The sequence below is a fragment of the Culex quinquefasciatus genome, chromosome 1, assembly GCF_015732765.1.
Source record: "Culex quinquefasciatus strain JHB chromosome 1, VPISU_Cqui_1.0_pri_paternal, whole genome shotgun sequence".
NCBI lineage: Eukaryota > Metazoa > Arthropoda > Insecta > Diptera > Culicidae > Culex > Culex quinquefasciatus.
In genome coordinates, this window is record NC_051861.1 from 5,696,095 (window position 1) to 5,717,616 (window position 21,522).

A 21,522-nucleotide genomic window follows, 5' to 3' on the forward strand; every position below is an offset into this window, starting at 1 on the left:
GAGTCATAACTATGTGTTCTGAAAGGAATTCCTAAAAAATAAAAAATAAAATTGGAAATTTCGAAAATGACTTTTGAATTGCATAGTTGTGTGTTACTTCATTAAATTTGTATGAATAGCAAACTTTTATGGAGATTTTTTGAAAAAAAAAACACACGAATTTCTCAAAATTCCAGAGAATTCCAGCAACTCCAATATTGTTATCACCCAGCAGAAGCAACAAGCAACAGCACCGGTACAGCACAGTGTTGCCATCCTCTCTTTCTCTTCTGCTAGTGCTGCTGCTTTTACTTCTGTTGCGGAAAATCAACATCCCTCCTCGCTTCTTCCTCGTGGCGTCGTCGTCGTCGTCGTCACCGCTCATCACTTGTGATATTGGTGCTGCTGTATCGTGTGCCTTGTATAAAAGGTACGGTACATTCTTCAGGTTGAACCATTTGTTGCTCCACCGTGCTCCCGAAAGGATCTTCCTTCTCGAAATATAAAAACGAATCTAAATCTCAGTGGTGTGGCGGTTGCGCGCCAAAAACGGTCTCTTGTTCGGTGGGCCACGTGTGCGTCCGATTGGGTGCGAATATTTTTAGTGCGTCGTCGTCGTCGTCGTTGTTTGGTGTGTTTGTGCGTAAGTAAGTGTTCATAAAGTTTTAGTGGTTCTAGTGGGTTCAAACGAGAAGAAAAGGTAGAATCACGGGAAAGCATAGCGGAAGTCGCTGGATATTTCAACAGTGGAGTTTAGTGGGTATCACTTGTTCAAATATCAGTGAAATAATTTTAGAGGTTTATTTTTGTGTGAAATTATGCAACATATTTTTTTTTATGCCAGTTTATATTAGACATTGTTTTTTTTCCAATTCCAATTGATAACGGGTTTCAATGAGGTTTCAACTATCTTCCAAAAATCAGACTCTATTCCTTTCAGGTAATTAGTTTGTTGACTATAACTGAAAAAACTTAAAAAAGACAGGTAATATTCTACATAAAGCAGTGAATTGAGTTAAAAATGAGTACGTTCTCGGAATATTACATTTTAAAGTCATTTTTTAGAAACCAAACTTGTGTTTTACACAGACATGCATCCGCTCTAACTCCTCTTTTAGAAGAACTTGTTTGGCATTTCACGTAGAAGATACCCAGCATGTTATGCCAGTGATTAGAATACGCTAATTACGCTTGTCTTTTAGGCTCCCGAAGACCCTGAGAGATTATTTTGAAACCCAACCGAGATATAGGTTAAGAACTCTTAATTACACTCAAAGAGCTTTTAAGAAGTTCTTCTTGAGAGCTTAAGAGAACATTTACATGAAAATATAGCTAAAATTGGGGTTTCCAATGAACCAATGTTTTCTACACATTATTCAAGCCAAAACCAAGAGATTTTTACCTAGCAACAAGCATAACATTGCTTTAAACGAAAATACTATCTAGAATAAGCTGAGTGCCATTAAAAAGAGCTCATAGTGCCGATGCATGTCTGGTTTTACATTTTAATTTGTGCATTACTTATGTTTAGGCTTAGTGATTTTCCACGCTCGAAAATAACAAATTTCACGGGGACCTCAATTTCAAAACACCGAATTTCACGAAAATTTCGCGGAACGTGAAAAATGTTAAAATAACTCTGAAAATCTTATGTTTAAATCACAGAAACTACTTTTTATGCATGCTTCATTATATATAACAAGCTTTTCCCGGTAAACTTCGTCTTTGCCCTTTTCCTGACGTTTCTGGCTTGTTTGCGAAATCAGCCTCCTGTGATCAAAATTTGATTTTACGCAGCTTTTCCCATACAATCTGCAGATTTTCCGGAATCGGTTCCAGAGTGGCCAAAGTTGTCACTTTTTGATGTAAGAACCTTCCTTGGACTTTTACGAACCCAACGCAACAAAGAGCACCTCGATCCGACGCTCCGTATTGAACTGATTTGCGTTCGAACAAAACCGTCGATTTTTTTATATATATTGATTATTCAATAAACTGACGGGAACGTGACAAAAAAAAAACTCCTAATTATCAAAAAAAAAAAAAAAAAAAAAAACGTCTGATTTACGGATGGGATCAATTTACATTTTGAAACAATGTAAGACATGCGTATTCTCTTTTATTGAATTGCTTTTTTCAATATTCAACTAAAAAGGTTAAAAAGTTTTCGCTGATTTGCTTCTGTTTTATCAGTTTAAATTTTATTGAATTTCTTATCAAAGCCTGATTCTACATTCTTGTCCATCCAAAATATGTAAAATAGTTTAATTTTTTTTCAACATTTAGACCATTCAAAATAATTTTTATGGTTTTTATCTCTCTTTTTAAAAAAACTAAATTTAAAATCTATAGGCAAAAATATTATAAATTGTTACGAAATCGAAACTTTTATTCAAAATAAGAACAGAAAACAAAAAAATTGTATTTTTTAGCTTTCAAGGGAATTATTCACACAAATAATCAAATATTGAAAAAATAGGACTCAGAAAAAAATTTGAAATGCTTTAAAAAGATGATTTCAAAGATTAAAAATACTCTTAATTTTTTAAAATAAAACAAAGCTTAATTCTTTAGTTTCTTCTGAAATCATTTTAAATAAAATAGCAGTAAAATTTGTACTACAGCGAATTAAAATATTATCAAATTTAGTTAGTTTCTATGGAAACTGAAAATTTTTATAATTCTTCAAATGATTCATATCAAGCTTATCAAACGAACACTAATAAAATTTACTGACATAGTATTTATGGTTGAAATGTTTATTATGAAGTAATTTGAAAAAAAAAGTGATTTGAGAAAATTGATAAATTTCAAGAATTTTTCACCCTTTCACGGAATCGTCAAAATTCACTAACCCACTAACCCTATATATATATAAGTAATTGAACATAAAATTTCACGGGATTTCGCGGGGAAAGCCAAATTTCGCGAATTTCACACTGTCCGCGAAATCGTGAAATTTAACTAACTCTACTTATGGGAGAACTGTAATTTCTATCACTCGAATCCGGTGCTCTATTGCGCGTATTCCCAAAAAAGACACGAGGCATACCAGCCTCGAAACGACGCGCCGAACTTTCGGCAAATGCGCGCTGTCAAATCCCATACTGCGCGTTTTGTTTTTGTTGATCTTCTTCTTCGAATTGCATGGCATTGTTGCCGGGTATGTTTTTTATTGCACCAAAAATGTAGAAAATCGCTGGCAACAGTGTCTGCGGCACATTCTGAAATGCCGCGTGGCGTGTACCTTCGAGAGAAACGGACAATATTAAACCAGGATATTCACTTGATAAATTCTACAGTAGTTCATTAGATTAGTTTTATTCCTTTTTGAGTTTGATTAATTATTTTGAGAAAAATCGTTACATTTTCACACAAACATAACATTTTACGGGATTTCGCGGCAAAAGCTAAATTTCTCGGATTTCACGCTGTCCGCGAAATCGTGAAATTTCACTAACCCTACTTATGTCCAGTTACCTAGTATCCTAAACTGAGTTATTCTAGGCTACCTTTCATCAACTTCAATGATATTCAAGAGCGACTTCCATCATTGCCATGCCATGAATAATTGCTAGGCGATATAAATTTTGCTACGTTTCAATATTTTCTGAAAATTCTTTCTACATTTATAATGAATAATATTCTTCACGTGTAGATACTTTACGGAAATGATTTTCCACTTCCTTGTAAAGTAAAGAGAATCATCAATAATAAATGATTATGAACCTGGAAGCCAATGATTGTTTCACAAAATTATAACTTTTGAGATACATTTGGTTTAGATCAAAAATTCCTTCAGGTCCTTCAAAAAAGAGACCATTGGCATATGCTGATAAATTTTGGTGCAAAAATCCTTAAAACTGTGCTTTTGTATATAAAGGTTCCCATATTGACCATTGTCTAATGTCTAATCCTTGTGAAGATACAGCGGTTTTAAAAATAAAAATTTTGAAAAAAAAAGTTTTTTTTTGTGATTTTTGACCATTTCTATACGACAGACTTGATTTTTCAAAAAAAAAAAAAAATATATATATATATATATAAATATATATATATATAACTAAATTGCAATCGAATATTTACAATTTTGTTTGATAAATGCAACATTTTCGAATTAAGATCTGATGTTGATTTTCAAAAATCACCTATTATCATGCGCATTCGTGCGCATTCTGGTAAAATTAATTGTTTTTGATATGTCTTTTCTCTTTTTTTGTTTTTTTTTTAAAGTGAACTTGAGATATTTTGGTGTTGATCATTAATTCATAATTATCTCGTGAAAAATCAGTCTGATACGTTAATAGCTTTTTTTTCATAATCGGTCTTTCAAAATTTGGAACTTTTGAAACACAAATTGGAAGTCCATAAAGAAAAATAACATGAATTTTGAATCATTTGAAAGTCTTCTTGTCACTTACATATGCTTCTTTCAAATCTTGGTATAATTGTTTCTTTAATAACTTATTGGTATTTAAAAATAACCTCCATTAACTTTTCGCATAATTTAAAACTTAAATATCGAACAGGCTTGCAAAACATGTAAATTCGAACCTTATTTTAAAACTATTTTCAATCTATTTTATGCTTTCTATGTTGACTTGACAGTTGCAATCAGCTTAGTAACAAAGGAATCATCATTTAAATTCAGAGGGTTTTGTTTTCTAATTTTATAATATCCTACAGTTAATCAACGAATTTTCTGTCCAGTCAAACAATTTGGTGATGATTCATCGAGATGTCTTTCCACTTGAGTAGAAAAAAACACCAAATCCACAATTTTATAAAGGTGCTAAATTTGGATAAATTTTCTGCGTTTGTTTGACTATACACACTAGCGTGCCCAGATCATCAAGGAAGGTGGGGCAACAATATGAGTGAATTTGAAAATGTCGTCGTTTATGGACACCCCCTGACCAATTTTAAAACAATTTTCTGAGGATGGTGGGGCCACTGCCCCATGTTGCATCACCCCGTGCACGCTAGTGACTATACATGAGATGAACTCATGTCAAATATGAGCCCACTACGACAAAGGGATGTAGGGTGAAATGAGCATTGAAGTTTAAGGTAAAAATTCATTAAAAATCTTTAAGGAGTTACAAACATGTAGATCGACAAAAAAAAGTCAGAGGTTGGTGTGAGCACACACTTAATTTTATTTAAAATCTGTTATCAGGGCATTAAAATATACATTTTCAACTATATTCACAACAAATTTGAAGACATTTGGTTGTATCATTGCCGAGATATAGCTGTTTGATGTTAGCAGTTTAAAAAAAACTAACTTAATCCACCTATGTGGTTGCCTTCCTCTCTTCCAACAATGGGTGATATGTGATATGATAGGTTTGGACACAAATTTCGTCTGATTTCGTTAAGTTCCGGAATACAAAAAACACACATATCACAACGATGGGTCGAATGATGGATCCGGACATAGTTTACATACATTTAAGTGAGATCCGGCTACAAAAAAGTAAATAAATGTCACTTAAGTGGTCATAGCTTGAGACAGGGTTGCCAGATCTTCAATATTTTAGACTTGTTGGAAAGGTCTTTCGATTACCTTATTAACGATGGGTTGGATGATGGATTCAGACGTTGTTTACATACATTTAAGTGAGATCCGGCTACAAAAAAATAATTAATTGTCACTTAAGTGGTCTTAGCTTCAGACAGGGTTGCTAGATCTTCAATGTTTTAGACTCGTTGGAAAGGTCTTTCGATTACCTTACCAACGATGGGTCGGATGGTGGATCCGGACATTGTTTAAATACATTTAAGTGAGATCCGGCTACAAAAAAGTACATAAATATCACTAAAGTGGTCAGAACTCGAGACAGGGTTGCCAGATCGTCAATGTTTTGGACTCATTGGAAAGGTCTTTCAATTACCTAACCAACGATGGGTCGGATGATGGATTCGGACATTGTTTACATACATTTAAGTGAGATCCGGCTACAAAAAAGTACATAAATATCACTTAAGTGGTCATAGCTTGAGACAGGGTTGCCAGATCTTCAGTGTTTTAGACTCGTTGGAAAGGTCTTTTGATTACCTTACCAACGATGGGTCGGATGATGGATCCGGACATAGTTTACATACATTTAAGTGAGATCCGGCTACAAAAAAGTACATAAATATCACTTAAGTGGTCAGAACTCGAGAAAGGGTTGTCAGATCTTCAATGTTTAAGACTCGTTGGAAAGGCCTTTCGATTACCTAACTAACGATGTATAACATGATGATGTTTGATTCAGTTTACTGCCATTTATTCAACTTCCGAAAATATGCGAAAACACATTTTTATACATAACTTTTGAACTACTTATCGAAACTTCAAACAATTCAATAGCACCGCATGGGACCCTAAACCAAGTCGAATGGGACTGGTTTGGCCAAAATCGGTTCAGCCAGTGCTGAGAAAACTGCGTGACATTATTGGTCACATACACACACACATACACACAGACATTTGTTCAGTTTTCGATTCTGAGTCGATATGTATACATCAAGGTGGGTTTTCGAGCTTTAAATAAAAAGTTCAATTTTAGAGCAGGATTATAGCCTTACCTCAGTGAGGAAGGCAAAACGGGTGCCACGATATCTTAACACTGCCTTGACCAAATCGGTTCAAAATTATGGTGAAGACTCGTTTAACCGGTCCTGTGTGCATGACGAAGGCTGATTTTTAAAAACTTATTTTTAAAAAAGATAAAAATATTTTTGTGTTTTTCATATAACAAATCGTCAGTTTTTGATTTTTGTATTTTTTTAAAAAAGCAAAATTTAAATTAGATCGAACATTATTTGAACCCTAGATCTACTCACGTTTTAGATCGAAAATCATTTTAATATTTGTTATTCACATAAATAGAAAAGCGATGTAGTGTCTCAATCCTTTTATTTTTAAAATAATTTCTAAACTCCGTCACCCAAGATGTATTATATTTATTCAAAGAATCTTATTGGCATTTCGTTGCCGGTATGCTCTCTTGTACTAAGCTTGATGGGATTCCTATCTAGACAGAACAAGAGAACACATGGGCATTGATTTATAAAAGTTTAATGTCCCCGTTGCGTCTCGATGATCCCAAGGTCTGGCCCACAAAAGTATCATTTTATCCCTGATAGTCCAATTCCAATCCTGAAAGATAAATCAAACTCCAGGTTCTTCTTCGACTGGTCAACCACGTTACATCACGCTGAATTATGTATGTAAGTTTTGAAGAGAGAGTGAGAGGTGTGAGTAGCAACGATGATTTATTTTCCTGGCCAAAAACCGATTATAATTATACCAATGACGAGAGAAGAAACTTGTGGGACCATAAATTTTGATCAAGACGGTCCCTTCAGGGTGGGGTGAACAGCTCGTCAGCCAGTTTCGAACCGTTCTATGCTGTTCTAGAATTCTACGGGACACGAAGGGTTAATAATTGAGTGGCTCAGGACGAGACAAATATAATTATTAAGTTTGGTTAAGGAAGATGAGAATTTATGCCTGCCAGCAGCGGACCAGAGGTCAAGTGAAATGTCGGGAATGGTCTGCGAAATTGATTGGAAATTTTAAATCTGAATAGGTTAGGAAGTGTGTCATCAAATTGATGCATTCGAGATATAAATCATGGAAGAACGGGAGTATCGTAATTGAAGGTTGTTAATTAGCTTATGTTGTTAATCTAAATTTAATTCACCACAGAAAATTACAAGCAACACAGAAAAAAAATCATTGTAATATTACATCTGGGAAGGGGTACATCTTTTATGTCAGAAAAAAGGTGTAATTTTACATCTGGAAATGTGTAATTTTACCACTTTTCTGTTGTAATGTCATTTTTTCAGTCTAAATTGAGGTAAAATTATATCATAAAAGAGGTAATATTCAACCTTCCAAAATTAAAGCTTCCAAATTTACATTATTTTTTTCTGTGAACATAATCCTCTATCATAAAAAAACTTTCAACAAACAGTGCTCACCTTGCTAATAAAATTAAATTAACTCTGTAAATTTAATTTTGATGGATCTGAAGGTCAATCTTAGCTAATTGGACACGGTCTAACCTACATGGGCCGTAAGTTTGACTTGCTGTATTTAGGAAAGCAGTCAGCTTTTAATTTATGGGGAAATATTTTTAAATGAACATTTCTCGAGTTTTTTTTCATTGCGAGTGTTTTAATACGACTCATTATAACACATTTGGTTTGCAAATTGCACATTTTGGACTATGCCAATATGAGCATATTTTGGTTTTTTGAAGTAAATCAGTGAATCATTCCTAATGTTAATTCCAGATAATCCTGCAATTCACGGGGTATAATTTTCAAAACACTTCCAAGGGGCACCAAATTGATACTTTGAATTTTCAAACGCGCAGTAGCAGCGTTGGTTAACCAAACCATTTCGAAAATTACCATAACTCTCAGTGACATCAATGGGCAACGATGACGTCGCCGATTTCGCGTAAATTTGCAGAAATTTGATCTCACCTTCTTGAGGAAAACCGCACGCACTCTCGCACGTGTCGTCGTCGTCGTGTGTATCACATCTGGGAAATTACTCTTGCTGGTGAATATTTGATGGCCTCCTTGGATTGCAGAAATCTGTGATAACTCGCGTGCCAAGATTTGATCTCGATTCACGAAAGTCATGGCTTCAGCCACTTTTGACAAAGCTTAAATACATCAAATTGGACGGTTTGCGATTCTATGATTCGCATGTTTAGTTCGAGTTGGTGCAAAAGGAAGGATTTAAGAGTCCCTCTGGGAATGCCTCGAGGGAAGCCGGGGTTGTCCTGTTGGCAGTTGATCATGAGTCCAGTTTGGAAGTGAGAGGAGAAGACACAGACAAATGGACAATCTACAATATTCCAAAGTGTCCAAAGAAATCGCATGGTTGGGGAAAATGAACCAATTCCAACATAGTCTTACCGGCTATGTCACAACGGAACATCCCCTGACCACCTCCGGGAGTTCCGGAGGGTGTGAGGGGTGGGGAGTGGTGATAATAAAGTGAATCAAGACCGGAATACTAATAAATGTATGTAATAAAAAATTAAAAACACTTTCCCCTCCGAGAGGACAAACTAAGCAAAATCTTGGGTAAAAATAATTCCGCTGGACGTAAACTTTCTCGGGGAGATGGGACAGTGAAAGCTTAGCAAAGGGTGTGATCTTTGATTACGTGACAAGGTTTGTTACGATTTGTTAAGTTGTTGAGTTTTTTTTTTGCATGAAGGAGGGTTGGGCGTTTTCTGGTAACTTAACTCAAAATACCATAAAAATATACTTTCTTGCGTAACGTAATGAAGGAACGCTCCCAAAAAGGACAAAACTGTAAAAGATTCGTTGGTTCTCCTTCTCCAAGTGCACATGATGATGGTCAATTCATAAATAAGATATAACGAGCTTTTGCTGCTGCTGCAGGGAGAGCAAGGAGAGAATAAGTGGACATGTTCCATTTTTGGAAATTATGACCAGAATAACTCTGCCAGGGGTTTAGCAGGAGGACGTGTTTGGTAGAATGCAAATATTGCATTTGATTCGCTGGTGGTAAATATTGTCATACCACCCTCACCTCAAATCACTCAGTTTTCGTTAATACCTACTACACTCAAACCCCGATGGTTTGACACCAACTGTTGTCAAACGAACGGAGTCACTTTTTAGTTTGACATTTCATTCACACACTACCAAACGTTTGATAGTGTGCGTGAGCTCAAAAGTTCGTCACTAGTTTGAAAAGTGTCAGACGAGTGTACTCATAAATGGCACTGTCAGATTTGAGTAGATTTCATTCAGAATGTAGCGAAAATTGAGTAAAATTTACTCAGAACTAAACTCACTCAAATCTGACAGATTGACAGATTGACTGACAGACATTTTCCCAAGTCTGAGTCTGAGTCACTCGAAAACTAAGTGTTTTTAAATGAGAGTGTAGAATTTGTTGGTTTTTTTGGTTTTCATAAAAAAAAAGTGGATTGACATTAGCCCTTAACAATAACACTGGCTTTGTTCATATTTTTTATTTTTTTCTATTCCATATAAACTTTTTCAACTCATGACTCATAAAAGCTGCTAAGCAATGCAATAAAGCAAATTTTCTTTTTAAATTATTCATTACAAAAGTTACCTCATAACTGTCTTGTCGTCTTTATTTCCCTCGCACCCTAAAAATTTATAGAGGGAAAACATTCACCAGAAAATTATTACCCTCCCAAAAACTGGTACTAACTTTAACCTGTGGATGTCCGCTGTAATAAGCACCTGTTAATGTACTTCAATTGTGTCCCTTTTTTAACATTCTTTCTTTACTTGTTCTCTCCCCAAACAGCCCAGGATGAGCTTTCCCCACAGTAAAATGCCGCAAATGTCCGCGACGATTTGCATCGTCAGCCTGGTCATCGTGTCGGTGCTCGTGCAGAACGTCAGCGGAAAGCGTGAGTAGATTTGCGTCAGCGTGTACCCACAACCAGACGAAACTCACCACGGCAAATCTGAATTCACCATAGGCCAAATCATTACGCGGTTGACAGTTGCTTGAAATATTGAAGAAAATTTCAGTGTTTACGTCTGGTTGTCTGTGGTGTAACTAATTTATTTAGGAAAAAAAGTTGTCAAAGTAAAACGATGTTTTGATTTATTGGATTATGCTAATCTCACAAAAAAGCAATGTTGCCATTTTACTAGTGATTAAAACCGATGACTTTCCAGAGAATTTTATTTCTGGCACGCATCAATGTCATACCTCCAGCATTGAAATTGATAACATTTTATTATCGCGTGCATTTTTTCGGGAGTAAATAATACTCCATTGCAGGATACCAAATGACATTATTAAAAAGAGAATTTCCAGCAAGGTGCATTTTCAATTCCGGGTAAAACAAGTGTCAACCGTAATGTCAATCCACTGCACGCTAAAATGCACCTAGCAAATTTCCATCCACCTAAAACCTCGTCGTTCATTAATTTAACCTAGAAAACTGTTGACTTTCATGTTGACATCGGTGTCCCACGTAGAGAGATGAAAAATCCATGAAAATTCCGTGGCCATCTAATAATAACAATTTGGGGCAAGACCCGACAGACCGTCCAACCAGACAACCGGTCCATAAAAGGAACCGTGGCACGTCGGAAAATTGCATAAAAGTACACAGGTAGTTGTGGGAACCAAAATTTATCGAATTATCTCGGCTTCTTAGGGGGAAAACTTTGCGCTGCCTGGCGCCGTTCGCTGCTGTGGGGTGCATAGACGCCTAAAGTATAGAAGAACAACGCCGGATCGTCCCACGGAGAAAGGAGGTTGAAATTACCCCGCGGGAAAAATTGTCCGCGCATTTGTTCGGGGCTAGTGAAGAGTGATGCTAGGAATGTTGAAGAAGTGTTTTAAACAGAACACGTTGCCTTCATACGTGAGATTTTTTTCTCAAATGAGAAATCAAATTTTTACGTTTTTGCATTTTTTTCCATGATTTTCTTATTTTTTATTTAGAAAAAAAAATGACCATGTCAATAGAAGCCATAATTTTGCATTATTGATTTAAACGGGATGTGAATATTTAAAAACTTTTATCTTGAGAATAGAATTTCTGGTCAACTTTGTCTCCGCAATGTTTTAGATAATTTAGGAAATTTAAGAAAAAAATGGCGAAAGACGTTTCCCGATTTTTTAATGACTAGTGTTATTAAAGGTTTTATTCGCAGAATAAGTTTATTCTTAATTTGCAACAACTAAGAAATGCATTTCATTTATATTTTCCAAAACCTTCACCTTTGCCGAAGGCACCAAAAAATGAGTATATCTCTTCTCAAGATACAGTAGTTGTTCGGTAACTGGGCGTTGTTTAACTGGGCTGCTTTTTAACTGGGCGCTCGATAAGCCGTAGCCCAGTTAAAAAGCAGACAAACGTCAAAAAACCAAAACAAACCGAAATCACCGAGGGGTTAATGGATGCAAAAATCATGTTCAACAAATAAATTTTTTTTTAAACTTTTATGTAATTGCAAGTCACAATTACAGAAATAATACAGAAATAATCATTGTAATTGAATTTGAGTAACTTTTATTTTTATATTTCACAAAAAAAAATGCATCCGTAGTCCCCTCGTTATTTTTCGTTCAGCCCAGTAAGCGAACAGCATTCGGTGACTGGGCTACGTTCTCAGCCCAGTTACCGAACAACTACTGTATATATTTTCTAATACACTCAACCCCCGGTGGTTGGTCACTTTTTCGTTTGACACTTTTTTAGTTTGTACCCCGTTGGTTGGTCAATGTCAAACTAAAAAGTGACGAACTGTCACTTTTTACACGGCGCTCACGCACACGATCAAAACAATCGTTTGGTAGTGTGTGTGAACTCCGTGTAAAAGGGGTGTCAAACTAAAAAGTGACCCCGTTCGTTTGACAACAGTTGGTGTCAAACCATCGGGGTTTGAGTGTATTCGCATGCCCATTTTTTTACCAGTCCGCAAAATTGTGTGGAGACTTGTATGGTATACTAATTATGCAAAATTGCTCCTTTTGACTGACGGAAATAGATTAGTTTCATAAAAAATACAGCAGAATGCCGATTTGCGACTACGAAGAGAATTATTTAATCAAAATAGCAAAAAAAAAAAAAAACTAGTGAAAATTGTGCCATGAAGCCAATATACCTTACTTGATTTCTTGGAATAAATATTGACTTTTGTTATATATCTTAATATTTATAAAATATCTTTTAGAATTTGCTAATTGAGCCTTTTTCTACTACTTTGGGACAGTTGACAACGCCTTCTGGAAGAAGTCTACTATACGCTGATTTGAGGATTGTCAAAATATGCTTAGAAAAATTGAAAAATGTACCTTATCAAGAAATGTTCTGATTCATTCATATATTTCGGTATAAATGTGGGGTATGTTAAAAAAACACACATTGAATAACTTATTTATAGTAAACTCTTTTCACAAACAATCGATTTTAACAAACTTAACCCTCAGATTGAAAAAAAAAAACATAAAATCATGTTTGACTATAATCACGCCAGAAGCACTTTGTGATGCCAAGGGTGAAAATTTTTAATAAAATTTGTGAAGGATTGTGCTATCAATAAAAGTTGATTTTTTGTTGACGATATCAGTTTTAAGAACAACATTGAAACTGTCTGATTTCGTACGTTAAACATATTTATAAAATTTAATTTTTTCCTTGTATAGGATATGTGATAAATAATTTGCTCAGAATGTTGAAAAAAATTACATTCTACAGGCGAACTGTGAAAATAAAAAAGTTGTACGCAATAGTTACATCCTCTTTTTCCGCCATTAAAAAACACAAAGACAAAGCGATTGCTCATAATATGCTTTATTAGTGGTAACACGAGACTCAATTGAGTTGAACTCTCTTTCCACAAGATATTCCACCTTTTCCAAGCAATATCGTCCCACAACTGATTTAATATTGCTTGCATCGTAGTGAAGGGTAGGGTAGAGTGTTCTTTTTCGTGAATAATTTTGACAGATTGCGATTTTTTGTGTTTTTTTAAGGTTCTGATAAACAAGATAAAATATTGTTTCAACAGTTGGACGAAATTTTAATGTTTTACCCTTAAATTGTACTCTGTAGTAGTTTTTTTTCCGTACGGTTGATAAAGTCGCGAGTAAAAGTCAACCCTGCTCTTTTTTCTGTTAAAAATGACAAGTGGAGACATACCTAGTTGTTGATATCATTATCAATGCACCGAACAAACAAAAGGGCAGAGGACAATGGGAAAGGGAACCTAGCTTGTAAGCTGCTTCGAGAAAATCAATTGCTTATGTTTTCACACGCATGGGTACTTCATTGGCTGAGTTTGTGTGGGGGAGGAAGCAACAAGATTCAATAATAGACATAATACCCTATTGATAGTAATAAGAGTCAATGAGCGTCAAAACAGTTGACATTCGGTGGTGGGAGTAGTAGGCGCTGCCAAGTTTTAGTAATTTTGAAGAAACGATGCATAGATCAATATTCGAGACTCAACACGTGCAGCTTAATTTTGTCTTAACTGAACCTGTGTTGCCAAACTAGTGAACTTTTATTTTCCTTCGCAGGTGGTTGCGCCGCCTTTGGCCACGCGTGCTACGGTGGCCACGGCAAGCGTTCCTCGCCGGGGACACTTCCCGAGGGATACGACGGGGACGGGCAGCAGCGGCAGCTGATCGTGGAATCGATGCCACCACCGTTGCCGTACGCCAAAGCCCTGATGGCGCTGCAGATGGACCGGAGTAGAGCTTACGAAGCAGCGCCCCCAGCCATCTCTGGCGCCTTTCTGCGACCGGGACTGACGGATTTGATTGCGGTCGGACGGGACCAGCCGTCCGGACCCTTTACCGGTGCAAGCAGAAGTGAACAGGATCGATTCGAACAGACGGTGCGATTCGCTGTGAACGCTGTTCTTAGGCAAATGGTAAGGTTTTTTTAATTTACTAATTTGAGGTTATGAACGCCGTTGTGTCCCACGTAATCAAAATGGGACTTGTCATAACTGACAGGTCTGTTTGGTGGACGAGGGGCAAGATGAAAAAAAGTCAAACAATCTGAAAAAAAAAACAGAATTGCACAACACAGTAGGCACAACTAATTCCACAATGTTCTCCCTCCGTCCCCTTCAGCTGGAGGAGAATCGTTTGCGGCAGCGGGATCAGCAGGATGTCAGCGAGTTGGGACAACCGCAGGAGCAGCAGCAACAGCAGCCGCAAATGGTCAGCGAGCAGAACTAAACGATGAGAGAAAAAAGGATGAAAACGCAGCAAAATAATGATTGGCAACCAGGCGGCAGATATCGTGTAAATTTCCGAGTATTATCCATCGAAGCAGAAGCACCCAAAAAAAAAAAAAAAACAACATGAGCAACAAATCCGTTGAGCAGCGAGTTTAAAGTTTGTTTTTTTGTTGTTGCAATTTTGTTTTCCCCCTTAGGTTAAATTTTGGGTTGGGAGCATTAATCTAGGGTAAATCGTGGTCAAAGAATTAAAAAAAATACAGCATTTGCTGATAAAGCTGGGCCACGTGCACTTTATTTCGTCATTCTTGCTAGCATCAAGCTATGCCGGAAAGGAAGGTTGAGTTGAAGAGTGGCGTAGTTAGACGGGACGAATCGTGAGGAAATTGGCAAGGGACACAAAGTGTTGAATGTACAGATTGATTCTTAGCTTCAGCAGTGGTGAAATTTACGTACTTAATGAATTAAAAAAAAAACAAGTGGAAGCAAACAGTGTCAATATGCAAAGTGTCGTTGTTTACTTTAATAATAATAGGATCTTTAAATCAGATGTAAACTATACTTACTTACTAGGAGCTGAATGAGCACAGCAGAGATTCTACAAACAAACAGGTGAAACAATTATCAAATGTTCAACAACAAGGTTAATAGTTAAATGAAACTTGTAAGGCTGGAACAGTTTTATTAAACTATTGCGAAAAAATACATCTTCTTTTTCTTCCTCTGAGAGACATCCGAAATAAACCGTGTGTACTCAGTACTACTGACAATCCAAAGCTAAATTTAAAAAAAATAATAACTGCGACTATTTTCAAAAAGTTACCTAAATATGGCTTTAACTTAAAAACGGTGCACTTTATCAAAATTTCTTTTTTTATACTTTTTGATTGCAAATTCTATTTTACATCAAATGAAGTTGAAATTTGGTGGGACCGATATTTCGATTTAAAAAAAACGGTATTGATTCAAAAAATCCTAAATCGGTGAAAAATTTTTTGTCCGTTCTGGAAACGAAAATTAAAAATAGTGTTTTTTTTTTGCAAATCAAGTTTTAGTGACAAAAACTGAAATTAAAAATCTAAAAAAAAAATATCGTGTATCATTTTTTGAGTGAAGTCTTTACCCATACCTACAACTTTGCCGAAGACAACAAATCGATCAAAAAAATCCTTCAGATACAGATATACAGATTTTTTAATTTTTATAAATCATTTTTGTATTATCAGCTTCCAAATTTGTATGGAAAATTATATGGACAAACTTATGATGCAGAAATGGCTTCTTTAGGCATACCGAAGGCACCAAAAAATGTTCAGCTTGATTAAAAAAATACAAAAAAATCGAATGACCGAAATCTTAGAGAATTGCTTATATTTGAGCTATCGTCTCAGCAACCAGTCTATGAAGAAAATTTATATGAATATTTCTGATCAAAAGCAGACTTTTATAGATCCAAGTAGTCTAGTTATTACAGAAAAATAAATGTTATGTGGCTATAACTTGAAAATTGTGCACTATATCGAAATTGTTATGTAATTGTCGATTGCAAATTTGATTTTACAAAAAAAAACTACTGTTTTCGACGTTTTCAAACACCTCGATTTTGTTTCGAAAGGTTACCAACACTGCCAAATTTTTTTTATCAACTTGTGCCATAACTATTTTGCATCTAAAACATATCCAAGAATAATAATTTTCAAAAATGGTTATTTTGCGAATTTATTATTTCGTGTGAAAAGTCCAATTTAATAAAACATATTTTTCAGATGGTTACTTCTTTCTGACGAGATTTAAGCAATACCTACTACTCTGCCGAAGACACCACATCGATAAGAAAATCCGTTTTCAATATATAGATTTTTGACAATTTTAATAACCTTTTTGTATGGACGGTGGTCAAAATTGAAAAGAGAACTTTATGGACAAACTAGAGATGCAATTTCTTCTCTGGCCATAAAAAGGTACACCCAAAGTTTTATAAAAAAAAAAAAACGTTACTTAATCCACCCTTAGGTGGTTGGCGCCTTCCTCACATTTAAAGGGTGCTATCCAAAATGCAAAAAGTGCGTAAATAACACTTAAGTGCTTATAACTTTTGATAGGGTTGTCAGATCTTCAATGTTTTGGACGCGTTAGAAAGGTCTTTTGAATACCCATCCTACGATAGGTCGCATGAGAGATCCGGACAACGTTTTCATCAACATATTGATAGTAACTAACTATTCTGGGGTTAAATATATGAGACGAGCACATGGAGTCCCTTAGGGGGATTGCTCCATAGGGCGGCACACGTATCTACCCGGAGATTTCTCACACAAAGACAAACATTTCATACTCACGTGAACCACACTAATTTTCAACCAAAGACTAATATTTAGGATTTTAAATAAATAGGACAAACACAGCTTGATTGAGACCACATTTTAACTTTTTATTTAGATTTTAAGACTTTCAATAATTTTAAGAACTTTTAGGGTAATAAATTAAGGGAAAGACGGGGGAATCCAATTTTAACGTGTATTTGTGTACGGTACTTGCATGCATGCGTTTTATCGTTGGGATCCTGATGCTCGGTGGCCGGCTTGTTGCGTCGCTGTCATGGCTGCTGCTGCTGGTCGGGTTCCGGAACAGGAGGGAACGAACGGCGGGTCCGGTTGGACCGCCGAGAGGGCGTCTTCTTCTTGGCTTCGCCCCAGAGGGCCACAGATTGGTGTCGGCGCGGTCTCAGAAGGAGACCGCCAAAACACGTGATCGCGGACCCTATTTGTAGCGGAGGGTCGAGTTCGCGGGTCCGAAGGGTGGTGCACGCGCGAAAGGGGGGGGAAGTGGTCGATCCGAGCGAGGTACCACTGAGGAGTCTTTGACTCGGGGGCTGGCCAACAGGTTTGACGGTGTGCCACTTGGCACTCAGCACCGCGGTGCTTCGTGCGGCCAGTCCCGACCACTTCACTTCACTACACTGCAGGTTCTTGTTCTTGCACCACGCTCGCTCGGATCCGTACGATGGTGACCGGAGGGACCTAACTCGGTTAGGAATTTTTAACGTGTTGTGGTGTACGTCTAACCGTCCGTGGTGCTGTCTCACTCCGATCCGTACTCTTTAGGCTTATTGGTTTTAATTTGTTTGTGGCACTTCACTGTTTCGTAACCAATGTCTTTCGTGTAATTTTAATTAGGATTTTTAAATTACACTCGCGAACTTTCTTCCCGTGTCGTGTGGTGACGGACGATCAAGCGGGGCGATCACTGGTCTTCACCACTCCGGACCAAAATGCAAAAGCGGCCGACACCATCGTCTGCGCCCGTATTTATGCGCCGCCTAGCTGTTCCCTCCAGAACTGTTTCCTGTTTTGCCACAGGGATCGGTGACAGCTCGATGACACTGACGTACGGGGTGATGATGGTGTTCGCAGGGGTGGGGTGAACAATATTCATATGGGTTGGTGTCTCAGATACAAAAGGCCTTTTTCCCTAATTTTAATTGCATGCTAATTTTGAATAATAAATAAGTAATAAATAACAAATAACGAATAGATAAATAAATAATTTAATAAATAACAAAACTCCTAAATCTGACAGACACCAACCTGGACGCTCGATAAACATGAAACATCATATGTTCAAAGTGTAAACACAGAACAACAAATACTGCACATTTAAACATTTACTGACAATATATTACAATCTTCCTTTAATCAAGCTGGTTTGGTGTGGTTCGAGTATGATTTTATTGAAACCGATTTTCAAAAGGTTAAAATATCTGAGATCCGGCCTCCAAAAAGCATAAGCATAAGCATAAGCATAGGTGCCCACCCGCAGTTGCTACTCCGTTATTGACCAGGACCTCCAGAAGTTACATCCACGAGCCGTGGAAGATAAGTGGGTGCTATCTTTCCTCGCTTCGCAACTTCTCAAAGGCCCCTATCGTGCTGATCAATACCGGCGCCGGCCACGACCAGTGGTAGGGTCACGGGGAAGTGGATGGGAATGTTAGTCCGATACTTGAGTGATAGAGACCGCCCAATCGACTGCTTCTCCGACAAAGTATCACATGAGTTTTGAGGGGGTTAGTAGATGGGTATGAGGTCAGGATTCACGAGTGGCAGTGATGTGACCATGAGCATTTTGTTTATCGGTTGAAATTTTAAATCTTAGGCAGCCGGCTGCGGAAAGATAAATAATTGATTATTTAAAAAGTTTGTTTTAATCGAACGCGTGCCAACCGAGCGGTAGTGCTATGGGCTGGACTTATCAGTATATTTTTACTGTTGGTACAATTAAGATAACGCGAGCAAATGTCAAAAATAGTTGATGAGTTAATACTAAAGCTGCCAGTTGGAATAAATTATTACGATCAACGAATATAAAAGAAAAGAAAACAGGACACCACGTAACCGATTGTAATGAAATTAAAACAATAACTTAAACGAACTTAACCGGCGGCGTGCCTTCCTATCAACGATGATAAAAGAAGGACTTATAAATTTAAAATATAAAAAGACTCCAAAAAATACGTTGCATAGTAACCGCGAAGTCCCGCTACTCACAATCGAATCCGAAAGATAGCTATCTAGAATTTTAAATATAGTATTAATTCGACCGCGATCCTCCAGAAATTCTTCGTCGGCGTGCCTTCCGATCAACGGTGATGTAAGAAGGGCTTTATTCATTAAAATGATTTTATATCATAAGCCTTAAAACATATTCGTCGGCGTGCCTTCCGATCATCGATGATATAGAAAGGACTTAATCCAGCAATACGACTTGCTTGTCTCGAAAAAAGAATTCGGATCGTTTCTATCGAAAACTATGTAAAGAGAACAAAAATAAACTCATTGGCCAACGAACGCGCTAACTAAAAATAAAGAAAAAAGAAGAAGAAGAAGAAGACCAATCACCCCATGCACACAAACAGCGACACAAAAGAGATGAAAACAACACGAATCAGAAGAAATCCAATCACCCCATGTACACAAATAGCGACACAAAAGAGATGGAAAATAACACGAAAAAACAGGACTGCGCGTCCACACAGGCACCGCACTACTGATGCCATTATTTAATTATAATGACCAATCACCCCATGCACTCGAACAGCGACATAAAAGAGATGGAAAATAACACGAAAAAACAGGACTGCGCGTCCACACAGGCACCGCACTACTGATGCCATTATTTAATTATAATGACCAATCACCCCATGCACTCGAACAGCGACATAAAAGAGACGGAAAATAACACGAAAAACAGGACTGAGCGTCCACACAGGCACCGCACTACTGATGCCATTATTTAATTATAATGACCAATCACCCCATGCACTCGAACAGCGACATAAAAGAGATGGAAAATAACACGAAAAAACAGGACTGCGCGTCCACACAGGCACCGCACTACTGATGCCATTATTTAATTATAATGACCAATCACCCCATGCACTCGAACAGCGACATGAAAGAGACGGAAAATAACACGAAAAAACAGGACTGAGCGTCCACACAGGCACCGCACTACTGATGCCATTATTTAATTATAATGACCAATCACCCCATGCACTCGAACAGCGACATAAAAGAGATGGAAAATAACACGAAAAAACAGGACTGAGCGTCCACACAGGCACCGCACTACTGATGCCATTATTTAATTATAATGACCAATCACCCCATGCACTCGAACAGCGACATAAAAGAGACGGAAAATAACACGAAAAACAGGACTGAGCGTCCACACAGGCACCGCACTACTGATGCCATTATTTAATTATAATGACCAATCACCCCATGCACTCGAACAGCGACATAAAAGAGATGGAAAATAACACGAAAAAACAGGACTGCGCGTCCACACAGGCACCGCACTACTGATGCCATTATTTAATTATAATGACCAATCACCCCATGCACTCGAACAGCGACATAAAAGAGACGGAAAATAACACGAAAAAACAGGACTGAGCGTCCACACAGGCACCGCACTACTGATGCCATTATTTAATTATAATGACCAATCACCCCATGCACTCGAACAGCGACATAAAAGAGACGGAAAATAACACGAAAAAACAGGACTGAGCGTCCACACAGGCACCGCACTACTGATGCCATTATTTAATTATAATGACCAATCACCCCATGCACTCGAACAGCGACATAAAAGAGATGGAAAATAACACGAAAAAACAGGACTGCGCGTCCACACAGGCACCGCACTACTGATGCCATTATTTAATTATAATGACCAATCACCCCATGCACTCGAACAGCGACATGAAAGAGACGGAAAATAACACGAAAAAACAGGACTGAGCGTCCACACAGGCACCGCACTACTGATGCCATTATTTAATTATAATGACCAATCACCCCATGCACTCGAACAGCGACATGAAAGAGACGGAAAATAACACGAAAAAACAGGACTGAGCGTCCACACAGGCACCGCACTACTGATGCCATTATTTAATTATAATGACCAATCACCCCATGCACTCGAACAGCGACATAAAAGAGATGGAAAATAACACGAAAAAACAGGACTGAGCGTCCACACAGGCACCGCACTACTGATGCCATTATTTAATTATAATGACCAATCACCCCATGCACTCGAACAGCGACATAAAAGAGACGGAAAATAACACGAAAAAACAGGACTGAGCGTCCACACAGGCACCGCACTACTGATGCCATTATTTAATTATAATGACCAATCACCCCATGCACTCGAACAGCGACATAAAAGAGATGGAAAATAACACGAAAAACAGGACTGCGCGTCCACACAGGCACCGCACTA

At 37.4% G+C, this 21,522-nt stretch overlaps 1 protein-coding gene across 3 annotated transcripts; it reads left to right on the top strand.

The window, feature by feature from the left end:
• The first annotated feature begins 442 nt into the window (after positions 1-442).
• Positions 443-15,429, top strand: LOC119765509. Of its 3 annotated transcripts, none has more exons than XM_038249496.1 (4): positions 443-735; positions 10,313-10,418; positions 14,054-14,409; positions 14,615-15,429. In XM_038249496.1, the coding sequence occupies exons 2-4, from the start codon at positions 10,319-10,321 to the stop codon at positions 14,720-14,722; spliced, it is 564 nt and encodes a 187-aa protein (XP_038105424.1). In that variant the 5' UTR covers positions 443-735; positions 10,313-10,318; the 3' UTR covers positions 14,723-15,429. The 3 variants fall into 3 exon arrangements, with proteins under 3 accessions (XP_038105424.1, XP_038105422.1, XP_038105423.1); XM_038249494.1 differs by having other exon boundaries at positions 443-626; XM_038249495.1 differs by having other exon boundaries at positions 443-622.
• The last annotated feature ends 6,093 nt before the right edge of the window (positions 15,430-21,522 follow it).

What these genes read in the sequence shown, in the direction of transcription:
- LOC119765509 (XM_038249496.1), top strand. Translation starts at nt 10,319, where the DNA reads ATGAGCTTTCCCCACAGTAAAATGCCGCAAATGTCCGCGACGATTTGC. An exon ending in GCAGAACGTCAGCGGAAAGC is followed by an intron (nt 10,419 to 14,053) that starts GTGAGTAGATTT and finishes TTTCCTTCGCAG; the next exon opens with GTGGTTGCGCCGCCTTTGGC. An exon ending in ACGCTGTTCTTAGGCAAATG is followed by an intron (nt 14,410 to 14,614) that starts GTAAGGTTTTTT and finishes CGTCCCCTTCAG; the next exon opens with CTGGAGGAGAATCGTTTGCG.